General features: G+C 51.3%; 1 protein-coding gene across 4 annotated transcripts in view; it reads left to right on the top strand.

The window, feature by feature from the left end:
* The first annotated feature begins 292 nt into the window (after positions 1-292).
* DPYSL2 (dihydropyrimidinase like 2) overlaps positions 293-22,620 on the top strand; it is a 44,502-nt gene continuing 22,174 nt past the window's right edge. The window contains exons 1-4 of one of the 4 annotated variants that reach the window (XM_052702017.1): positions 293-497; positions 1,133-1,502; positions 12,781-12,869; positions 14,073-14,257. In XM_052702017.1, the coding sequence (XP_052557977.1) occupies positions 1,152-1,502; positions 12,781-12,869; positions 14,073-14,257 (625 nt within the window). In that variant the 5' untranslated portion in view covers positions 293-497; positions 1,133-1,151. Of the gene's footprint in view, positions 498-675; positions 790-1,081; positions 1,503-10,064; positions 10,439-12,780; positions 12,870-14,072; positions 14,258-22,620 lie in introns of those variants that run through there. The other 3 variants (XM_052702019.1, XM_052702020.1, XM_052702021.1) reach the window with 3 other exon arrangements.

Here is a 22,620-nt window from a genome sequence, read left to right as displayed (position 1 = left end):
TTAGCGGCAAACCCGACGGAATGAGGCGGCGACGATCCCGGCTGCCGCAGCAGGAGGCGGCCGGGCCCCGCGGCGCGGGTGGTGCTGAACGGACAGCTCCGCCGGGCGGGGGCCGCCGCCGCTCTGCCCCCCCGCACGGCTGCGGGCCGCCGCCCCTCCCCGGGGAGGAACTGGGGGGCTTCTGCCGTTGCCCAGGCTTAATTGACTTGCTAGGTCACTAATTTCGCTTTCGCGAGGTAAGTGCTGGTTAACGGCTCATTTTCTCCCCTCCCTCGGTTCCCACACCCCTCTCCCATCTGTTTCTCTTTTTCATTCTCTCTCCAGTGCCATCCATCAGCCCCTTTCCCCCCTTCCCCAAGAGGGACTATCAGAGGCCCGGCACCAGCGATGCCCCAAACCCCAGAAAGATGAGTCAGCGCTCAGCCTCCCGCCGGCCCCAGGAGCCCAGCCGCGATCTCCGCCGCTCCCCGCCCTCCGGCTGCGCTGCCTTGAGAAAAGTGAGGAACAATAGGATACCCGGAGCACTCCCCGACTCCACCATTGCGGGGCTGGGGGAGGTAGGAGAGAGGGTGGGGGGAGGAAGGAAGCGATCCTTTCTCCCCCGCGTGGGGAACACGCCTCCGGAGGTGCGGGGGGTGCTCGGGCTCCGCCAGTCTCTCCGCAACTTGTAGCGAGAGCAGCGCGCTGGAGGAGGCGGCGAGCACCGATGGGGGCTCCAACCTGATCGAGTCCATTTGCCAATTCACCACTCGCATCACTTCCGGATCAGTCCCCAGTTTCTGCTGCAGAGTGAGGATTTTTTTTTCTCTCTCTCTCTCCTTCTCCCTCCCTCCCCATCTGGATGCTGGGAACTTGAACCCTCCTCCCTTGATTGCAGCAGGATCTGCCCCAACCTTCCCTCAACTTTGCACTGCATCAAAGAAAAGAGAGCGAGCCACAGACTATATTGTATCGATGGGGGCAGGGGATTTGCCAGGCACAGCCCTCTGCCATTGATGCTGCCGTGTCTCTAGGACCCTGAGCGATCTCTTTTTTTTTTCCTTCTCTTTTTGCTTGTGTGTGTGTGTGTGTGTGTGTGTGTGTGTGTGTGTGAAGGATCCTCCTGGTTACCGCTGTTGTTATTTCCCCTTAGCAGGGAGATCACACGAGCCATGGCTGAGAAGAAGCAGTCTGGCCGGCAAGGCGAGGAGGAAGAAGTGCCAGCCTTCTTCAAAAACCTGGGCTCGGGCAGTCCGAAGCCCCGGCAGAAATTCTGTGGCATGTTCTGCCCGGTGGAAGGCTCCCTGGAGAACAAGACCATCGACTTCGACTCCCTCTCGGTGGGCCGCGGATCTAACAAAGTGGTGGCAAAGCAGAAGGATGTCGCCCACTTGGGTCCGGATGCTCAGTCTGTCTATTCCAGACAGAGTGGGAAGGGAGGGGAACCATCTGTTGATTTCGGAAGAAAGGTGGAGATCAGGAGTGCCACTGGGAAGGAGGCACTGCAGAACCTGAATGACAAGGTGGGTGCACATATGTGTGTGTGTGTCTGACAGAGCTGCAGCTTGCACATGCAGTGGGCTGCAGGAGGGACGTATCATTTCCACCCTGCGTTTCCTGCTTTTGTCGCTTGCATGTACGTAGCAGTCAGTGTCTTCCCCTAAGAAGCAGCATCTCTACTACAGCCTCCTTGGCAGACCTTTAATGTTATCCCTGTGCTCTCTGCAGGTGTGTGTGTATGTGCACGGGGAGGAGGGCAGAAGAAGAAAGGAGCCCCTGCACACACAGACACCCTCCTTTCCCCGCCCTGCCTTCCCATTTGGTGGCAGAGACTGACTTTTTTTGTTTCCCCAGCACAGCGGTAGCAAAATGCCCCACCCAGCCACTGAATGCAGCTCACGGAACAGAAACGCAATTGTAAGCAAAAGAACATCAGTGAGCCTCCACCTACAGGGATCGATTCCCTGCAGGTTTCTTCCAGGGGAAGCTCAGCAATGCACTCCTCCTCCTCCCAGGGGAGGGGAGACTCCGAGCGACCCATGGGAGCTACATTTCAGAGCCAATTTTGATGAAGGCCTTTGGCTACAGGGGCATTTTTTGCCTCAGGAAAACGTGCCAGGGCTTTAGCAGGAGTGTGGTGTTCTCTTAAGAAATCTGCTGAACTCCTCCCGATCCTTTAAGGCTCCTGAAGCTGTTTTCTCACTCTTTGTATGTGTCATGGTATAATAAACCTATCCTTTTCCTGAGGCAAAAGCCTGTTAAGCCACATGGTTCAAGCTGACCGTGCACAATTTTTTCCCCCCTCCATAAATAGATTTAAGCAGGCTTTATTCCTATCTGAGCCATGAAATACTCAGAGTGTTCCTCCGACGAGTCTGGCTCCTGTGGAACAGCTAGAATGAATGAAGCACCAACCAGCAAACTGGTGAATTTCTAGTAGCATGTGGGGTAGAGTTGCACTGAGCAGGGCCCCAGTGGGTTTAAAGAGCATTCCTTTCTTCTGAGCTTCTGAGATGAGCCTCTTGATTTTCACTAATGAAACCGTTTGGGAGTTTGTCTGGAATTTGTGATACGGGCCGGTTCCCTGGTTTCACCTGCTGTCAGAAATGTGAAGTGTTACCAGGAGCATTGCTGGCTCTTATCCTCCCCACGTCAGACCCTTCTCTGATTCTTCCTACTACAGTAACCTGAGGGCTCCATGCACACACGCCTGTGTGTGTGAACAGCTGTGGTTTACTGTGAGATCACAAAGGCAGGCCCTGATTTTCGGACGTTCTGCACATCAACCTCTAATTAGAAGTGGGTGATGCTCCACGCCTCTTCTCATCAGGTCGAGCAAAAGTTTGCCTCTACTGATACCTGTGCCTTGATTTGAATACGGTTATGATCCTGCTCCCCCTCCATGGCTGATTAGTTGTCTTAGATTGGCAAAGGAGCACCTTAGGAATAAAGGCCAATGTATCTCGGGAAGTCAAAGGTTTTACAATTTGGAACATTTTCAGGACTAATTTGGAATACTTTGGTGTGTTGGTGTCCTAAAAGATGCAAATGTAAACAGGTAACGTATTCATTCTGAAAAGATGAATTACTGTGTGGTTGAGGGGTACAGGATATTAAAATCTGCAAGTATAAATGGCAGATATCTATAAGAAATCAGATATCTACACAGAAGATTGACCACATTTCGGTGAAAGGGTTTTCGGTTGGTTCTGTTTTTGAGCTTATCACAGAATGTTAGCTGTGAAGGTGTGAAATGATGGGATAGTGCAGCACGGGAGTTGTTTCTCGTTACCTTTGTGTAGCACTGGTGCCAGTGGATTGTGCTGTGAGGGGCTGTGTGCATTTGGGTAAGTGCAGCCTTCTATTAGTCTTGCTATGGATTGGCACTTCATAGCGAGAGTGTTTTAGCTTTAATGGTTTTCCAGCTGACTGCATCTATAGCTTGAATCAGTGGTTAGATTCTTAGCAGGTAAAGCTGGCTTTGCTTCAGTGCAATCAGTAGGAATGCATTTACGAAATGATCAAATACATTGAAATAAAAATACTGCAGGAAATGGCATTAAAGGCAGCACTGCATTAAAATCGGGTAGGAGTTGAAATGCTGAAGGCCTTCTGAAATTCTGCAACTGAATTTGGCCCAGTATTTTCAGACCTGCATTGACTGGATGCTATTTTCATGTGATGTGAATCTGAACTGTAGTGGAAAGAAACAATATTCTAACAGATAAGATCTTGAAATTAGATAAAATATTTTACAATGGGTAGAAATCTTAATGCTTCATTTTCTTTAGCTTGAGGCACAGAGGATGGTTGGGTTCAGTGAAGGTACATGGAAGTGCGTAGCCAGTGACTGGATCCAAATGGGTTTAAAGCACAGTCATCCTTTCTGTCACTCGATAGATCTTGCATTAACCTCCATGGAATTAATTAACAAAGCAAGAATGACAAACTATTTTTTTATTGTTCAGGGGTCTTAACTTTCCAGAGGATAAAGAAAGGAATGCAATTATTCCACGTTAAATTGCAGTATATTGTTCTGCAGGCACAGATAAGGGTAATCAAATCTATTTGTGCCTATTCTGTCTGTATTCTATAGGCATCTATCACAGCCTTGCTTTATTGCCTCTGGGCCATGCTGCCTCATAATTCAGGGCTGAGATCATCTCCAGAGGCAGCAGGAAGGCTGAGTTTGAGCAGCTCCTCACAGCGAGGCAGCGCGGCCCCGTCAGCAGGTTGATACCTGGGAGATGAGGTGAGTTTGCTCCCTGCCTTCCAGAATTCACCACGCTTCCATCTCCTGCCTTAAACCTGTCCCACTGCCCCTGTTGGGACGCTTAGAGCCCGGTCCTGCAGCTGTTTGTTCAGTGTTGGAGCGCTGCTTTGTGCTTTGGGGCTGTGGCCTCTGCTGGGCCAGCACTGCTCTAGTGAGGATGTCACATTCAAACCCAGGTTTGCTTGGATGAGACCAACATGGAGCCTGGCTTTCACCAGCTGGGGGAGGGAGCAGTAAGCTCATGGCCTTTAATCTCATTTCTACAGAGCCTGAATCATAGAGTCACAGAATGGCCTGGGTTGCAAAGGCCCACAGCGCTCATCAGATCCAACCCCTGCTGTGTGCAGGTCACCAACCAGCAGCCCAGGCTGCCCAGAGCCACATCCAGCCTGGCCTCGAATGCCTGCAGGGATGGGGCATCCACAGCCTCCTTGGGCAACCTGTGCCAGTGCCTCACCACCCTCTGGGGGAAAAACTTCCTCCTAAAATCCAACCTCAACCTCCCCTGTCTCAGTTTAAAACCATTCCCCCTTGTCCTGTCAACCCCTGAATGGGTCCTAAGAGCCTTCAGCCCAAGTGTGGGCCCTGGGATCACCCATCTTTAGATGCCAGACGTATCCACATGATTTCCTGTGTGAGAAGCCACTGTCTTCACCTTCTTTTGCTCTCTTATAACCCGTCCATAGGCCTTTGGGATGTGTGGAGCACCGAGTGCAAACAATTGGTCTAAGATTAAAAAAAAGCTACATATGATAAATAGAAATAACAAAAGTGGGCTAGGAAAATGTTCTTGTTTTAGAGCTGACAGGAGAGGAAAGAGTCCTAAAGCACCTGAAGCTTTGGGTGCAACCCTCACTAAAGCCTGAAATCTCTCAGGGTTGAGGTTGGTTGCTCCTGGAGAGGAGTGGTGGATGGCACCACGTCGTTCAGTGCTCAGAAATCACGGACTCTGGAGCACTGATGGAACTGTAGTGTAAAACAAAGGCCTCGTTCCAGACAGCTGCAAGTGCAGTTAGGATTTTAATTTGCTACAATGCCTGTAATTTCTTTAGTCTTGTTTCAACAATATTGCTCGCAAAATAATTATACAGGAGGATGACTTGCACGATTTTCCAATGGATCACAATAATTTATCCGGCTACTAGGAAAATAAACCATAGGGGGAAAAAAATGATAATGAGCACAAATGTCACATTCCTCCGACTTCTCAGATTCCCCTCAAGCTATCAACATGCATAGCTGGAATGCACTGTGTGCCCAGCGAGCGTATCACCAAGTGGTCTGCAGTGCTATGCGAGGAATCCGCCGCACCGCTCCTCTGACACAGGAACGAGCAGAGGGCTTTGAGACAAGGCCAGTTTATTTGGAAGGAAAACATAAACACTTTGGGCCAAGTCCTGTTCCTCCCAGTTTGGAGCAGAACTAGGTTGGAGGTCTGGGCTTTCGGCAGCACCTGGAAACACAGGGATGGATGTGGTGCCTGGCGGCTCTGCGTGCCGCCCTCGTGCCAGTGCTGGGGCTCATCTGACACGAGCAGGTTGTTTTTAGCAGGCATGGAGCGTAGCTCTGCCCCTCTCCTCCTGTGGGAAGGGATGGCATTCAGGAGCAGAGCTGGAGCAAATTGCCAGAAATATCAAACTTTGCTGCTGTAAGATTCACATTCAAATGCATTATCCTGTTCTTCAGTGCACCTCCTGGAGAGCTGGACTGATTCTTAGGGGGGAGAATGCAGGTCTGAGTTGTTTCTGTGTCTGGAGTGATGACTGTGCTGTGTCCTGCAGGTGGACCCAGCTGGCTGAGTGATATCTGAGTGATAGCTGAGGGCCCAAAGCTTTGGCCTGTATTTCTGGGGAAGGGGAAGGAATGATAAGAAATGGTGTAAATCACCATGAACAGCTGTTTCGTGGACCTTGCTCTTGGTTCCTGTTGTGCTGGAGATGCTCATCTCTTTGCCCTGGATGGAAGGAAGGAGCAGTTAATTCTCATTTGTGGATCATTTTTTTAATTGACCTCTTTGTGTGGCTGCAAAGTGAATTGCTCCCCTCACAAACTCAGATGCTCTGTATTCAGGGGTTACTTCTCTGAGAAGGTTTTTCACAGTTGACCGCTATGGTCATTTCCATTGCATGACACTTAATTCTCATTTTCTCCTGTAGGATAATAAAGCAAAGATGCCCATTGGTGAGGATAGTCTATGTCTGCAATTTAATTTAATCTACAGAGATTAAGTAAGGGCAATTCTTTGGTAGCCTTTTAGGAAAGACAGAATGTACTATCTCACCGAAGCATCTGATTCTACCATTCTCTGATACTTCTGCCATGCACCAGCTTGCATTTCGTCTTCCCAGTGCTCAATAAGAAGCACTGCTGGTCCATAGGAAACTTCTGAAGGCATCAAGACTAAGAGCCAACACAGCAATAGGCATGGCAGAATCAAGAGAGAAAACTAGAGCCTGACCAGTGAGTGCCTGAGGCCTTTAGCCCAGTCCTGCTGCCCCAGGGCAATAAGAAGAGCCTTTCTGACCATTCCCCAGCAGGCAGGGTGAGCTGTGGGCAGCCAGCAGCCCCAAGGGAAATGGAGAGGCTGCTGATGCACGAGTGCTAGAATTTCAGATACGCTTCCAGGGATGCTTTCAGTCCAACTCTGATCCCTATTTCTGTTACGTTTTTAAACGTCTATTTCTGTTTCTGAGTGTTAAGACTTCCCAGCAACGTGTCCTTCTGGAGAGACCTTTAAGAATTCAGTAGGAGTAAAAGCAATCGGTTGTTGCAGAAATTCTGTGGGATTTGTTGCAATGACACTAAAATGCCACAAAGAAAGAGACTCTGCTGGTATTTTTTTCCCAATAACTCCACTGTGGGAATGATGCTCCCTGCTAGGTGCATGGTGATCTCCCACAGACCACGCGAAGTTAAGACTCAGAGCTGATGGAGACTGATTCCCACTCGTGCCTACGATGATTTGTTTTATTGCTGCTCCGAGACTCTCCTACTGTTGTGCAGTTCTCCTTCTCGACCTTTCCAGAAGGCACGTTTAGGCAGATATTCCTTTAACACAGAACTGCACGCAGTCAGGGTCGGGCTGGCAGTGGGCGCGATGCGCTCCTCCCCTGCCCTGCCGTTGAGTGGAGTTGTGCTCATGTTGTATAATTCAAGGCGTTTCTGTTGCTTTGGGGTTCCTGCACACTGCAGTGACTGCTGCCAGGGCGCTGGGCTGGGCAGCTGTCCTTCGTGCTTCCATTCCAGCAAGGAAGATGGGATTATTCTCTATAGCACCTTATTACCCTCTCCTAGACCTGTGGAAGACCCATCGTGCCAGCATTATCTAGAGCACCCATCACAGCACCTCAGCAGGTAATGGCACAGCATTACGGCAGTGAGACTGGATGTGAGGCTGCAAGGATTTATGGAGCCCAGTGTGCTGCTGTCAACCCAGGAGCTGACTCCTGCAGCTGGCTTCTCATAAGGATTCACCTCCCTAAATTTGACTTAATGGGAAGGGTTTACACGCAAATGGTGGCTTTGCTGGGAGAATGAATCAGCTTCTGTAAGAGGCGTGGTGGTGCACCTCTGTAGGACCAGGCTCCGTTCCCACTTGTTCTCATCTGAGGCTTTGCTTGCCTGTGTTCATCCCTCCCAATTACATCTATCTCAGGGAAAGATGCACTTCTGGTCCTTTAGGTGCACACTGAGCCATAGAGATTTTAAAATTGGGTGCTGTGTAGATGCTGAATGTGAAACAACCCTGGTTTCCAGCCATTTAATCTCTTCTTTTATTCTGTGCTACTTAGGCTCTTGCAGCACGGTGATGGGAAGGAAAAGCTCAGAGTCACATGAAGATTCATTATTTCTTTTTGTCACAATTGGATCCAAGTTATGGAAAATATTCCAAGTTCAAGAACTCCTGCTCCAAATTAGGCCCACATGCAGTAAGGATTACCTTTCCAAAAAGTATTTTAAATATGTTTCAGCAGGTGAGAATAGCTTTAGGAGTATTGGTGCTTTGCTGACCTCTTCCCTTTAGAGATGCTTCTATTTCTGCTACCAGTGCTGTTGCTTCACAGCTTGGAGAAGAAATGAGCTGGTAGGAATGCAAGTGAGTGCTGGAGACGGATGTTTCCTACTCCCATAGTTGTGTTCATCTGTCTGTAGTGAATTTTCTGCTCTCGGAGCAGGGTTTTGAGCTGGGCTTTGCACGTCTCAGATCTGCTGCTTTGATCACAGAAACAAAGCATTGATGCTCTCTCAAACTCTTACTGTTGGCTTCCTTGATAGCTGTAGACGCTCTGTTACCTGGCAAGCAAAGGCAAGAAGCCATTCAGAAACAAAGGCGAGGAGCAAAACCAGCATTAAAGAGAGAAAAGGCCCAGCTGCACTGCCTACGTGCAGGGATGTGGTGGAGGTGCTGTTGTCCATGTTCTGAGCAGAAATATGCCGAGGTTTCCAAACATCAGGGCAGACCAGAAAGATTACAGGTTACACCCTTTTAATATTGTCACTTCTAATCAAAATAAAACCCGGCAGGCTAACAAATTAATCATTTTGCTGCTCTCGTGATGAGACGCTTTATCATTTGCTACTAATTGGATACTAACTGATTGGCATATCAGCTATTTAAACAGTGCCTGCTGCCACACCTATACTCAGGAAAAGCTCTTTTTCCCTCATAGGCTCCTGTGAACTAACACACATGGAAGGTCCTGGTAGTCATCTGCTTGCACAGATGTTGCCTTTGTAATGATTAACTGCAGCAGGATTGTGGAGGCTTGTGAGCAGCTTGGGTATGTAAGGAGCGCTCTGTTGTGCGATAGGAGCAGCTTGGTTTGCTTTGCGGGATGTGGAATTTGCACGTGGCCGAGGGAAGGAGGTGAGTGCTGGTTGTTCATTAATGGGGCTGTCCTGACCCCCAAACACAGGTGGGCTCGGGCTGATGTGTTGGATGCCCCATCCCTGGAGGTGTCCGAGGCCAGGCTGGATGGGGCCCTGGGCAGCCTGGTCCGGCATTCAATGGGGAGGTTGGCGGCCCTGCATGCGGTGTGTGTGGGGGGGGAACGGGATTTGGAGATTCATAATCCTTGAGGTCCCTTCCAACCCGGCCATTCTGTGATGCTGGGGCTCTCCAGAAGGCACGATAGACGTGCTGGGGGTGCGTTCCCAACGCCTGTCCTGCACTGCAGCCACGAACCCCTTTCTTTGTGTTGCACGTGCAAGGAAAGAGGGAGATGCGCTGCCTGATGCTTTTCTTTCCTCAAGTGCCAGCCTGAGGAGCACAAGGACAGGGACACAGAATCTCCCAGTGCGGCAGAAGCACCGAGTGCAGCACAAGGGCAGGAATCGGCCCCACGGCACCCAGCTCGGCAGCGGCTGCAGGAAGGGGCTTCGTTCTGCGCCTCGGCGAGAAAGCAGAGCTGTCGACTGGGACACGAAGGAGCCGGGAGCGGCTGCGCCTTATTTTTCCCCTCCATCCGCTAAGGCGTCGGCAGCGCCAAGAAGGGCGGGGTGGGACAAAGAAGATGGAGGGCGGCGCGTCCTCCGGCAGCGGAGCCGCGCTCGGTGCCCCGCGCCCCTCCGCAGCGCCGATCCGGAGCGCGGCGCCGCGCGGGCGTTTCCCGCCCCCCCCTCCTTTGCGCCAATTCGCCCCGCGCCTCATTTGCATCTCGCCGCGCGCGCAGCCAATGGCGCGCTGCGCCGGCGGGAGCGAGCGACAAGAGCGTCTCTCTGCGCATGCGCGGCGCGTTCCGCCGCTGGCGCTGTGCCGGTGCCCGGCCCCTCCCTGCGCGGGCGGGGCGGGGCGGTGCGGAGCTGCGCGCAGAGCGAAGAAAGGCGGCGCGGCGCCGGGCTGCTGCTGACTGCGCTGCGGAGAGCCGCGCTCGCCTCCCCGGCGCTCCCCGCGCCCCTTTCCGTAGCATCGCGGTGATTTGGGCTCGGGCCGATCGCTGTTATTTTATTTTTTTGGTATTGTTTCTTCTGTTGTGTTTTTTTTTTCTTTTTTTTTTCTTTTTTTTTTCTTTTTTTTTTTTCCCCGTTGGGAAGCGTTTGCCGCACGCGAGACAATAGGGATACAGCATCCGCCCCGCAGCTTTTTCTTTATTTAGAAAAATAACAATAATAATAGGTGGATAAATAGAGCGGAGGTGAGCTCGCACCATGTCTTACCAGGGGAAGAAGAACATCCCGCGGATCACGGTGAGTGGGGGGCGCGGGGAAGGGGGAGGGGTGCGCGGGGATTAAAGCCCTTTGTGTGCCGGCAGCCGGGGCTCGGGGCCGGGTAATGAGATCAGCGCCGCGCGCGGCCCTTCCTGCGCTGGGGGACGGACGGGGACACGCAGCCCCCCGCCCGGCGGATCCCTCTTTCCCTTCCCCAGAAGCTTCTCGCAACGCGATCCTGGGGGAGCGGGGCCGGCGCCGTTATGTAAAGCCCCTCCCTCGCTTCCCCCCGTTGCGGGAGCCGATGTAGGGCAGGTATTGCGGCCCCAACTTTTCCTTACGTAAGGTGGGCGCTCCCCTGTTCGGAGCGCTGCGGGCATCGGCCGCTCTGTCGGCTCCCCCCCCGCGGACACACCCAGCGCCGTCGCCGTCCGAGCCGTGACAGCCGTCGAGGTGTTTTTAGGGACGTACGAGAGCTCTCCGACCGCACGGCAGGATGCCCGCAGGGACATAACGGGCGGCGATGGTTCCCGTGGGCCGGGAGCCGCCTGACGCATTTTTGTGATGACGGAACGCTCGGATTTCCGTGCTGGATGCGCCGTGCGGGGCAGCAGCCCAGCCCCGTTCCCATCGTTTTGCTGCAGACCGCATCCGTGCGTGCAGGTGCTGCGTCCTGCTTTTGTCTCGGGGGCGGCCGAAACGAGCAGAAGGATCCGTGCTCCTTTCAGAGCCTTCCCGAGCCCCAGTCAGCAGCAGAGCATCCTCCAGGCCAGCGGTCCGTGACGCGCTTTGGCCCTCGCTGCTGGGTGCGTTGGGCTTTCTGCTGCCCGTGACGCGGGTGGCCAAAGCTCAACCCATCCCTGTAGCTGCAGCCTTTGTAGCAGCACGGGGAGCCTGCATTGGAGGTGGGCACCGACACTGCAATGCTTTTGGGAATGGAAGGCATGTAGGGCAGTGCTCTGCTGCCTGGCGTTGGGAGGTGGGCAGCTTTTCTCGCCCTGAGTCAATCTGTTTGGCCCTAGTGGTGTTTGTAGCTGCTACTGTGTTTAAATCTCAGCTTTTCCTTTGGTTTTGGTGTGTTGGTTTTCATAAGCAGGCGTTGTTGGGGGAAGCTCTCCATTGCAGCAGGGGGAGAAAAAGGGAGGGGGAAGGAGAAGCATTTAATGTCTCCTACAGTTGCTGCATAAAGGATGGATCTAAGGGTGTCAGTTAGGAGCTGGTGCCGTTTTAGCACTCAGACTGCTGAAAATGTGAGCTTCTTGGGAGGATGCTTGATTCCTTTCTTCTGTCAGACCTAATTCAAAATAAGGGCTCCGAGCTGCACTGTCGTGCATCCATTTGCTTAAGTTTGAGGCAGCTCTGAGTTCCTGTTCTGCTTTTTACCCTTCCTTGCAGTCACTTTTGGCATCACCACGCTGTGCTGTAGCTTTGTCATATGGGAGGACGAGGATGGAGTGCTGCACTGGGGCCAAGTGCAGTTTGAACACAGTGCTGCATCTCTGTATGTGCTGTGATTGAAGCGTAGGTCATAGCAGGGATGGAGGAGCCAGCAGAACAGAAGTCACTTCCAGCTTGTGTCCCCAAACATAACTCTGCAGTGCCTGCTCTGCTGTTGCTCACAGCTGCTGCAAAAAAGGGGCAGATTTGCTTTGGAGCTGCCCTGGCTGGGAAGGCAGGAGGTGACCTGGGTGGTGTATCAAACGCAGCGCCCAGCAGCTGCCTTGTCACGGCTACCTTTCTGTTCTGCCAAGCTGCTTCCCAGTCTGCGGGTGTTTTAATGAGGCTGTGCTTAAAGCCCTTCTTTTCAGCTTGCTTTGCTCATCTGGGCTTGTTTTCCATCCGATCATGCGGTAGTGATCTGGACAGGCAGTAAAAGCATCTGCTGCGCCCAAACCCCGAGTTGGACAAACGGGGTTTGTTTGTGTGGTGTAACCCCTGGCAACAGACTTTGGGCCATTTCCCTGACAGCCGTTGACTCACAGTTGGCCGAGTGGTGGCTGCAGCCTGTGGGTGCACATGGGAAACTTTGCATGCGACCGAGGCATTGCGAACAGCAGCACGGTGGCCATTAAGCATCCCCGGAGAGCACTGTGCACTGCCTTTGCTGCAGGTGATGGTGGTGCTGCAGGGCTGAGTGAAGCTGCCAAGCCTCGACCCAATGCCTTTTTCCCTTCTGATTCCTTGGGATCGTTTACATGATGAAAGGACTTGACTGAAACAAAGCATTTTTATCTCTGCAGTTGAAAGCACGGTGATGGACGGAGCTGCGTTCTGACTCCTGAATAATGCAGAGCTTCTTTCCAGCCCTCCTCTTTCATCTCAGGGGTGACACTGCAGACTGTCAGTGTAATTAGGAATTGCTGTGTGCTTCTTTGTTGCAGAGCGACCGTCTTCTGATCAAAGGTGGGAAGATTGTCAATGACGACCAGTCTTTCTATGCAGACATCTACATGGAAGATGGGCTCATCAAGTAAGTGAGCGCGATGGCTTGCTGTGACTGGAGTGTGGGGAAAGGCACTGCTTGGACCCTCAGTGCGCTGGGTTGGGTTGCCAAGAGAAGTGAGTATTTCACTCACATACACCCTGATCGATGCAGGAACCTTACGAACACAACCGAACTGATCTGGCATTTGAGTGTGGGTTGAAGGAGGTGCTTTAAATGTGCTTAATTTTAGCCATGCGAACAGCCCCATGCTGAGATGGCACATATGTTTGGAGTTATCTGTGTTGTACAGTGAGCTGAGTTATGACTGAAGGCATTTTGAATGCAGGATTCAGTACCTGGATGCCTTTAATTCTGTTCTAGGGCAGGAAATTGGACTGAGGTGACCCCTCGGGGTCTCTTACAGTGCTGTTATTTGCTATTCAGTGATGCAGGGATCAATCCAAAATCCCTTTGAGTTAAAGAGGGTGCTGCTGTTTGTGGACATACCTCTTCCCAGCGCACTTCTGTGTTTGCATTCCCAAAACATGCATTTCTGGCAAGTTAAATAGATCAGAGGTTTCTTAGGAAAATTACATTTAGGAAAAAAGCAGCCGAGCCAGAGGTTACAAACAAGGAGTTTTCCTGTTCTGGCTCTCAAAGGCAGCACATGTGCTTTGTTCATCAAGGTTAGAAGTTAGAGGAGCCATCCACAAGCAGCTCTTTAATTGCCCCATGTCATCCACCATTGTGTTTTTCACAACCAGTGGGTGAGAGGAGCTCCCACCAGCACTGTGTGTCCTCCTGTTGGTGCTACATGCTATGCATGGAAGGAGAGTACAGAGGCCAAAGTTCTTCTGTGCTTCCAAACCTGTTAACATCCATCTTGCTGCTGGATAGCCAGCACTGGGTGTTGCGTTGCCACTTGGTGACCCGCTCCTGTCCTAGCAGAGCTGCTTGCTTGTTGTGCTTGGTCCCTTCAACACACTGGCTGCCAGTGTGTCTCCAGCTTTTCCTTCCTCTTAAACCTAATGTTCCCCCCAGGTCCCGAAGTAATTGCGTGCTTTGCTCTCAATTATGCAGCTGCTTCAAGGGGAAGAATAAAACTGTATCAGCTGGGTCTGCCAGCCCTGCGCTTTGCTTTATATGGAAAAGGAAAACAGTGGCTGGGTTCAGCGGCACAGGGTGTGTGTTTGTAGAGCGTGTGCCTCGTCTGCTGTCTGTCTGACCTGTTTGCAACCTGTGCACCAGGCAAATAGGAGAGAACCTCATCGTGCCCGGAGGAGTGAAAACCATCGAAGCCCACGGCAGGATGGTGATTCCTGGAGGGATTGATGTTCACACCCGCTTCCAGATGCCAGAGCAGGGGATGACTTCTGCTGATGACTTCTTCCAGGGGACCAAGGCTGCGCTGGCTGGGGGCACCACCATGATCAGTAAGCTGGCTGCTTCTCTGTTCCAGGAGAGCTTTACCCTTCTCCAGTGGTAACTAGAAAGCCTGCACAGAGGCGGTGAGGGGTGAGGGATGTACCAGCAGCAGGGGATTTCCCGTGGCTGGTCAGGTTGCTGAGCAAAGCTTGTGTAGGGGCAGGGAGTGGGGATGAAACACTGCAGTCTCCACATCTGCAGCTGTCATCCACTTCCCTCCTGCTGTCCCTGCTGGCACAGTTTGACTTTGGTACTTTGTGCCTTCGATGCTTTCCCTGTAGGTCTGCTCCTACTAAAAGCAGCCTGACTTTGAGCTCTGGCTCCAGTATGAGCAGCACCTCAGACACCCTGTGCCTGTTCCCTTCCTCCGTGATGTCCAAGGTTTGTGCTCGCTCACCTGTAGAGCTCAGCCTTTCTGGAACAGCAGTTGCTGCATTTACAGTGAGAGAAAGGACAGCTGCATCATGCAGGGCTGTCAGGGGAAGGGTTGGTGTCCGTAGCGCAGTTCTTGCTGAGCAGCTGCATGCCGATGTGTCTTCAAAACTTGGGCCACTTATTTGAGGGTTTGCATGATCCCAGTCTAACACACAGTTTTGGCACTGGGGTTTTCGAATCATCATTTAAGTGCTGTTCCTTTTGTGCTCATGTCCTCTTTTGGAAGAAGACAGAAATCAGGAAATGAAAACATCTCAAAATAAAGACAGGCAGATGGACTGGGCGTCCTGCAGGGTCAGGCACCCATCGTGTTCCTCTCTGTCTCTCCAGTGTCTCCTAGGTGACTTCCAGACTATCTGACCCCACTGACACTGGCTGCAGAAGTTTGGTGTTGCCTTTGTTTGGGCTGGAGGTTTGGAAAAAGAGAAAATAAAGCACTGCAGTGCAATTGGTCACATGTAAACCAGGGCATCCTGCAGCGTGTTGCTGCACGTGGCAATGAGGAACAAAGGTGTAAAGCAGCCCAATATCTGAACACTGCATTTTTTTTTTTTTTCCTGCATTCTGAGGTGCTGCCATTCCACAGGAGGGGAGCTGAGATGCAGAGAAATGAAAGAATACAAATCAGAAGTTCTGGTGGCTTTTGTCCCATCCAGGTGTATTCAAGGGGATGTGAGGCACAGCCAGGAGCTGCCCTCGCTCTCCTTGGTTCAAGCCCAGTTCCATGTGATTGAGAACATCCTCAGCTCTTCGAGAAGAGCTCTCTGAACCCTGTCCCAACTGGGGGACTGCTGGGATTGTCTGACACTGGGAGTAGGAGCCACTGGTGCCAATGCAGCCAGGCTCTATTTTGGAAACAGAGCTTGTTCTGGGCCTGGCCCATACTGAATGGTGTGTGAACGTGGTCAGGAAGTAACCTGGGAAGTTATTTTTCATCATGTTACCAACTCAGAGCATGAAGTTTGAGTGTGGAGATAACCTCACGCATTCAGGGAATGTAAACTGGGAATGCAGCTGTGGATATTCTCAATTTTATCACTAATATCCATTTTTCCCCTCTAAATCTCTGCTGTCTATCTAAGTTAATATGGCTTAAATGGGGTTTGCTTTCCAGCTTCAGTCCATTGACTTTGTTTAGTTGGCTGTCTGTGTTGTTAGCACACCTGGTTCACGTTGTCCACTTCAGTCATCGCTTTGTTCTTCCTTGCTAAGTTGAATTAGATCAAAATAACTTTCCCTGTCGTTTGTGTCTGGGCTCTGACAGCATTATTTCCCTCCGTGGAACCACTGTGAGCAGAAAGTCAAGTTTTCTAAAGCAGCCCTTTACTACAGAGGGACCAGCTGGGTCCTTGTCCTTCAGAAGTGCTTAAGCCTCTCTGTTTGCACACACGTTGGTTGGCTTTATGACTGCAGTACCTAAATGTCTGTGTGATGGTGCTCATAACGTGACTCTGAGTTGGGGAAACTGGAGAAAAGTCCCTCTTTAGAGCTTCTCCCATGCTTCCCAATCTCATCTGTATGTTTTTCTCCCCTGGTTTGCCTGGGTCGGCTGTGCTGTCTCTTTCAGCTTGAATCGCATGAGCGTTGTCCCTTTAATTCTCACATGGGCTGCATCCGAGGGAAGCACGCAGGAATTCCAGAATGTAATCTATTGTTTCCAAGCCGTGTTCCTATTTACTTCCCCTTCACAGTAATCTCATTGCTGCATATCCATGAAGGGAACATTGGGTTACTGATGGATATTAAACAGTGCAGCCCCGTTTTCTGCCCAGCCCTTCTCTTCCTAAGCTCTCTCCTCTCACAAATTGGGTCTGATTTCTGAGCAGGAATTCCTGCTGTGATGCTTCTGTCTCTGCTCCCCAGTGCCAAAGGCACATTGTGAGGCTCCAGCTGGCCTGGCTGGCATGCAAAGAAGCAAAACCAGGTTTGCTGTGCGAGGCTGAAGTGAGGCACCGTGATGCAATTATTCTTCTGAAAGCGTCATTGGCTGCACCCCCTTTCTCCATCCCTGCCTTAAAACAGCATTGCTGTGGGTTGTGTCAGCAGAGGGCGAACAGCACTGCGTGCCTCAGGAGAATATTGCTTTGGGAAGACTTGGATTCTGGCCCATTTCTAACGTTGGAATGAAGTGGTTGAGGAGAGAAGGATTCCAGGATGATCCGCAGCTGACTTTGGAAGAGAAGGGCGTATGGGGCTGTAGCTCGTCCAGCTTCCCTGAGCTCCCCATTTTTCTGTATTGGTAGGACAGGGGAGGGTGGCATTAAGTTGTGCCTGGCTGGGTGTTAGGGACAGTTTGTTCTCTGATAGAGCAGTGGTGCAGTGGCTCAGCTGCCCAAGGGGCGCTGGGGTCGTCGTCTGCAGAGCTGTTCTATGGAGATGTGGACTGGGGGTCAGTGGCACTGTGGGGCCTGGTGGCCTCAGAGGTCTTTCCAGCCGTAGGGATTCCATGTTGTGTGGAAAGAGAATGATCCTCTGGAGTTTGGGAAAGGGCTCAGCCTGAAATTGTCCTTTACAAGTATTTTTCTCACCTGTGTAGCCTATGGAGTTTATATCGAGCTAAAGATGGCGTTTGTGGGCACCCTTTGTTTTGGCCTGAGAGAGGCTGATGCCCTCAGGCACTCCCTGGAGCTACTGGAGAAGTTAAGAGCAGGGTGGTCTCTTAAAGCCCTGCAGTCGTTTTGTTGCTTATTGGTTGTGATGGGCGAAATCCCCTTCGACACCCACAGTCTGACTCCCCCTGACTTCAGTAGAGGCAGGATTTCCCCTCTGCTTCTCACCCTGCAGAATGGACAAAGCTGAGCTGTGTGTATTTATGGGCTCTCCTATCCTCTGGCCTGTTGGATGTCCCATGGCAGCTCCCACACACGTTTAGTTCCCCCCAGCGCTGCTGCTTCCTGGGTATCTGCAGTCCTTGAGTCCAACTGCTTGCTGACATTGCCTGTGTTGACTCAGTCAACCGCTGTTATAATCATAGGGAGAAATTACAGTGAGGAGAAATTATAGCTCTGTTTGGCTTGGTGACTTGGGAGCCAGCTGCCTTTTGAACTTGACTAGCAGTTATCCTAATAACATGGAGAATATGCACTTGGGATATGAGCTTTGTATCTGGGGAGGTTCAGAACACGAAGGGGAACTTTGAATGGAATGCACTCAGCTTCTTAATGTTTTACCTTGCTGTTAAAGGGAGGGCTGGAGCAGGATGGCAGGGCTCCTCAGGAGGGTGCTGGCTGCTGGGCTCCACTCAGCAGTGCAAGCAAGGTGACTTCACAGCTCCTGGGTTGTCCTGAGGGATCCCCATCTCACAGTTCATCGGCTTAGAAGGGTGATCCCAACCTACTATGGTGCCTCATCTCTCAGTTCTTGGGCTTCAGAAATGCAAGTGTAATAGAAGGAGGTTGGAGAAGGGCTTAAGGAAGGGCCAGGCAGCATTCTGGGGCAATGGCAAGCTGGCACAGTGTGTGTTAGATCCACACATGGAGATCACCTACAGTCCTACTGGTTGCTGGGTTGCTGTGAGGGTTAGTCCTGTCCTGGTAGAGAGAAAGAGTCTGGATGGTGGGCAGAGGAAAAGGATGGAAAGAGAGAGAGAGGTGACCCAGCAGTCATGCAGAGAGCATAAGCCAAGCAATTGAGTCCGAGGGCAGTGGCCACAAAGCTGCAGCACCTCACCTGATCATAGAATGGTTTGGGTTGGAAGAGACCTTACGGGTCGTTTAGTCCACCCCCCCTGCAATGAGTGGGGAACCTATGGCTGTGTATGTGTGCATTGCATTGTTGTACAGAGACCAGCCTGAATTTTGCTTCTTTTTGCACCCAGAAGCAAAGATGAAGAGGAACTGTGCAGTGAGGGACACCAGGCCAGGCAGCAGCACATGCCTGCTTCACCTCCAGCAGCTGCTGGCAGTTCTGCAGCAGAGAAATGTTTAATTCTCTAGAAATGTAATGGAAACATCCACTTGTTTGGAAGTTGGATGTTTGTGTGGGGAGAGGCTTCTCTTGGATGCTGGTATTAAGATAATGTTGTGACCACACAGGAGTACAAAGTCCCTCCGGCCGTTTCTCTCCTCTCTCCAGTTCTCAGTGCCTTTTGTACCCCCCTGCTCTTTGGGCTCTGCACCAATTCATGCTTAACCTCCCTTGCTTTGCTGCCCTCCAGCTCCCTGCTGATGCATTTGGTGCTTTCATTCAGAGCAGGCTTAAAATCATTCATGAGAAAGTCTGTCTGCATGCAGGGATGGGCAGTCCCCTGTGGTGTGCTGCTCTGCTCCAGCTTTAAGCCCCTCTAAGTCCATTAGGCATCGTGGTACCCATGGGCTGACAGCCTGCTCTGCTGCCCGTGCTTCCTGCTGTCCCCTCTTTGCTTTCTGCTGGGTGGGATTGTGCCTGTTGTTCTGCTGGGATTTGCTAAGAGGTCTCTCTGGAGCCAATCTGCCAAGTCCTTGATGTCTCTTGCCAGTTAGCACAGAAGGAAGCAGCTGCTCAGCCCTCGACATACGCTGTGTGTTGTTCCATGCGTTGGATTCCCTTTGGGCTGCAGCGGTTGTAGCATCTTTGCTGCTGCTGTGAAGAGCAATTAAGAGCTGTGCTGCTTTGCCTGAGGTTGTGCAGGAGGTGGTGGTCCCTGGCTGGTGGCCGTACTTGGTGGCTCTGCCCAGTGGCCCTGTCTGTTGGCTGAGCCACCTTCCTTTCTTAGAGCATCGGCAGCTTGGGGATGGAGTCCTGTGAGCCACTGCTGTTCAGCACAGCCTTGCCTGTAAGTAGACTTCCCCTATTTTCCCATCTTCTGTCTTTTCCAAAGCTGCTCTGCACACCGTGCCTGCCTTCTCTCTGGTCTCCTGCATCTTTGGCAGCCCTGATTTCTGACAGAGGCCCCAGCACTGTTTGTTTTGTTCCATGAGGAGGAAGGAGTGGCTGCAGGCTGTCCTGCACGTGCTGCAGCCTGGATACCCCAGTGTATCCAACGTAGCTCTGCACAAATGAGTGCTGAAATGTCCACAGCGCTGACAGTGCAGCCGTCTTCCTGCAGATGGAACTGACCTACATTTTTCCATGCATCTGAAAAGAGGGATTTGGCACTTGCTCAAGAGAAGTAACCAGTGTTGTATGTTTATGCAATAGCACTTAATCCCTCTTATTCCATGTAATGGTCGGGATGGCTGTACTGCTTTCCCGCTGCATGAAGCCCACGTTCTTTTCTTTGAAGAGCTGCTTTTAAATGCTTCCCTTCCTTTCATGTGCCCAGTGCTCTCAGCCCCAAGTCCCATGCCTTACGGATGACACACAGAAGGATGGAGCTAATGGGTATCACTTGACAGTGCATGCTGTGTGCTGCCAAGTTTGAGCTGGGTCCTCAGCTGCCTGAGCAGATGATCACTGTCTAAAGCTTGTCTACTGGAGACTGAAAAGCAGTCTGAAAAAAAAACAACAAAAAAAACTATCAAAAACCCAAACAGCAAAACCCCACCTCCATCCGCACTGTCTGTGATGAGTTTTCAGGGCACGTATCAAATCTTGCTAGATAGCCTGTCTTAATCACCCTCAAGTTGAGACAAGGTCATAAAAGCAGCGGGAAATGGTGCCTCCAGCCCTTCCTTTGGCACGGTTGGCTCTGCATGGATTGCTGCCTTCCTGCTGGCGTTCTTTGGCTTCTTTTGCCTTCTTGTGAGCTTGACTCAGCAAAAATCATCCTTGTCAGACAGGAACTTTAGCTTTCCACACTGGGAATTAGCTTTGCTTGTCAGGGGAAGGAAGCAAACGATGCCTGAAAGAAAGGATGGCAGAACAAAACACGTTATTTCTCGCGTGGGCGCGGTGGAATTTGGTGTCCTGAGTCAGCAGAGCCCTTTTCCATCTCTCAGCCACTGTGCCTTCAGTTCATGGATCCCCTCTGTTTCTTACAAACGGGGCCTTTTTAATCTTCCTGCTGGGAAGAAGTGTTAAAGGAATACCAATTAGCCCCCCTGTCTAGTATAATCTAATCATGCTTTGCTTGCTGGGTGTGCATCTCTCTGCCGTGGCAGCTGTGTGCAATGGCAAGGAATGCAGCAGTAGGCACTGAGGAGTTATGGCTGCTGGGAAGACTCTTTTCTTCCTTTGGTGCAGCGCTGTTGGTGCTGCCAATGGGCACATCATTTAATTTCTCTGTGCTTCTGAATTCCCTGTTTTTGAGCAGTGGGAGGAACCATTGGGTTTGATGCAAATGGGGAACCTGATGGTGAATTTTCAAAGCCCATCCAAAAGGGCTGTGCTGTTGGAAGTTCCCCTTCCAGGGCATATTTTTAGCAGATTGCTCTGTTCCTGAAAGCAGTTCCATGTGTGCTGTGTGTGTGTTTTTGGGATCTGGGGGTCTCTGTGGTGGTTTACATATGAATGCCATTCCCTGGTGCAGCCTATGGGCAGCATGAGCTGGTGGAGGAGCTCTGTGAGAACCATCCCATGCTGTTACACGGCACAAAGAGGAGGGAGGGGGGAAGTTCCCAAATAATTGCACGGCAAGAGGTAGAGTAACCAACAGTTACAACATCTCACCCCATAAACGTGTCCTTTTAGGATTCTTCCCAGCTCGGGGCACGGGAACTGATCCATCCCTTTCCAAGAGTTTTATTTATTTCAGATGGAGCTTTTCAGGATTTGTAGCAGTGTCCAAAGGGATGAGTTCAGCCCCTGATGGGGTTCAGATGACTTCTCAGGCTGATGGATGGAGGCTCTCTGCCCACCATGAAGCAGAGTAGTGTGGTGAAATCACTGTAGCTGGAAAATCCATAGATGCTCTTCTGTCATGTAGAATTCGGCTGTGGCTCCAAGATCAGTGTTTGTTCCTATTAGTTTGAGGAGCAGTTTGCAATGGCAGCTGGATAGAACGGGGAAAAGTCCCATAAAGTCACCCTGCAGCTCTGGATCTATCTGCTACCAGCAATGAAACTGAAGTCACGAATGTGAGAGATGGCGTAAAGGTTTGGTCTGTGGTGGAAACAAAAGACAGAGCCTTGTCTGTGCAAGCTTCAGTCATTAGTGTGGGTTGGAAGAGCCTCGCTGCAAAAATTCCCACTTACAACTGTGCTCCTCTTCATCTCTGTGCTCCCATGAGGCAGTGATGGGCAGTGAAAGAAGGCAGAGAGCCAGAGCGTGATCCTGGGGACAGCGGTGCAGACCCACAGCTGTTCCAGCTTCCCAAGCGGTGGAAAAAGCCTGCAGGGCAAGGCCCAGCTCTGCTGACCTGAGAGGGACAGCGTGTCCCCTTCTTTCTGATCGCAGTTTTGCCCACTGGGTGCTGCTGTGGTTGCATTTGTTGTTGTGGTTGTGTGTTGCCTTGACCTGAGCTCCACAGCTCCAGCAGCATTGCGCTCGGTCCCATTCCACAAAGCATTCCAGCCAATTGGCCTCTGAAGCGTTGGGCTTCAAGTGTGGAGTGTGCCTAAAGGAAGGTGCAAGCTTTGGAATCACTCGAATATCTCATCTGAACTTGGCTCCCCTCCTCCTTTAGCATGACCCGGGTGAGCAGTGAACCTGCTCTGTGAGGAACTGGGACCTTTCATCTAAAGATGCAGTCATTCCAACTGTGGAATTGGGGTTAGTAATTACTGTTTGGACATACAGCCTGCTATTCCTTAAATTTGTGTCCAGAAGACATTATTAATCATATTTTGGATCTGAACAGACAGCTAAAAAGACAAGGGAAATATCTACGTGACATCAGCGGGGGAGTAACAGAACATTGCAGTCTGAAAATGTCACCAGCCTGGATATATCCAGTCCTTCTGAGTCCTGTCCAGTTCCTGACTTTCTCTGCATGGAGCCTAATAAACTGCATCAGGACTGACAGAAGGCAACCCGTGGTGTTGCTGACTCTGCCTTTCCCTCTGTTGGTCCAGCAGATGCTTCCAAGCGAATGACCTCGGTGTGTTTTGTTAGCATGGGATGTGCCATTGGGCACAGA

This window comes from Tympanuchus pallidicinctus, unplaced genomic scaffold (assembly GCF_026119805.1).
Source record: "Tympanuchus pallidicinctus isolate F22 unplaced genomic scaffold, pur_lepc_1.0 scaffold42, whole genome shotgun sequence".
Classification (NCBI taxonomy): domain Eukaryota; kingdom Metazoa; phylum Chordata; class Aves; order Galliformes; family Phasianidae; genus Tympanuchus; species Tympanuchus pallidicinctus.
The sequence above is the reverse complement of the archived record's forward strand: the minus strand, read 5'-3'. Positions and strand labels throughout refer to the sequence as shown.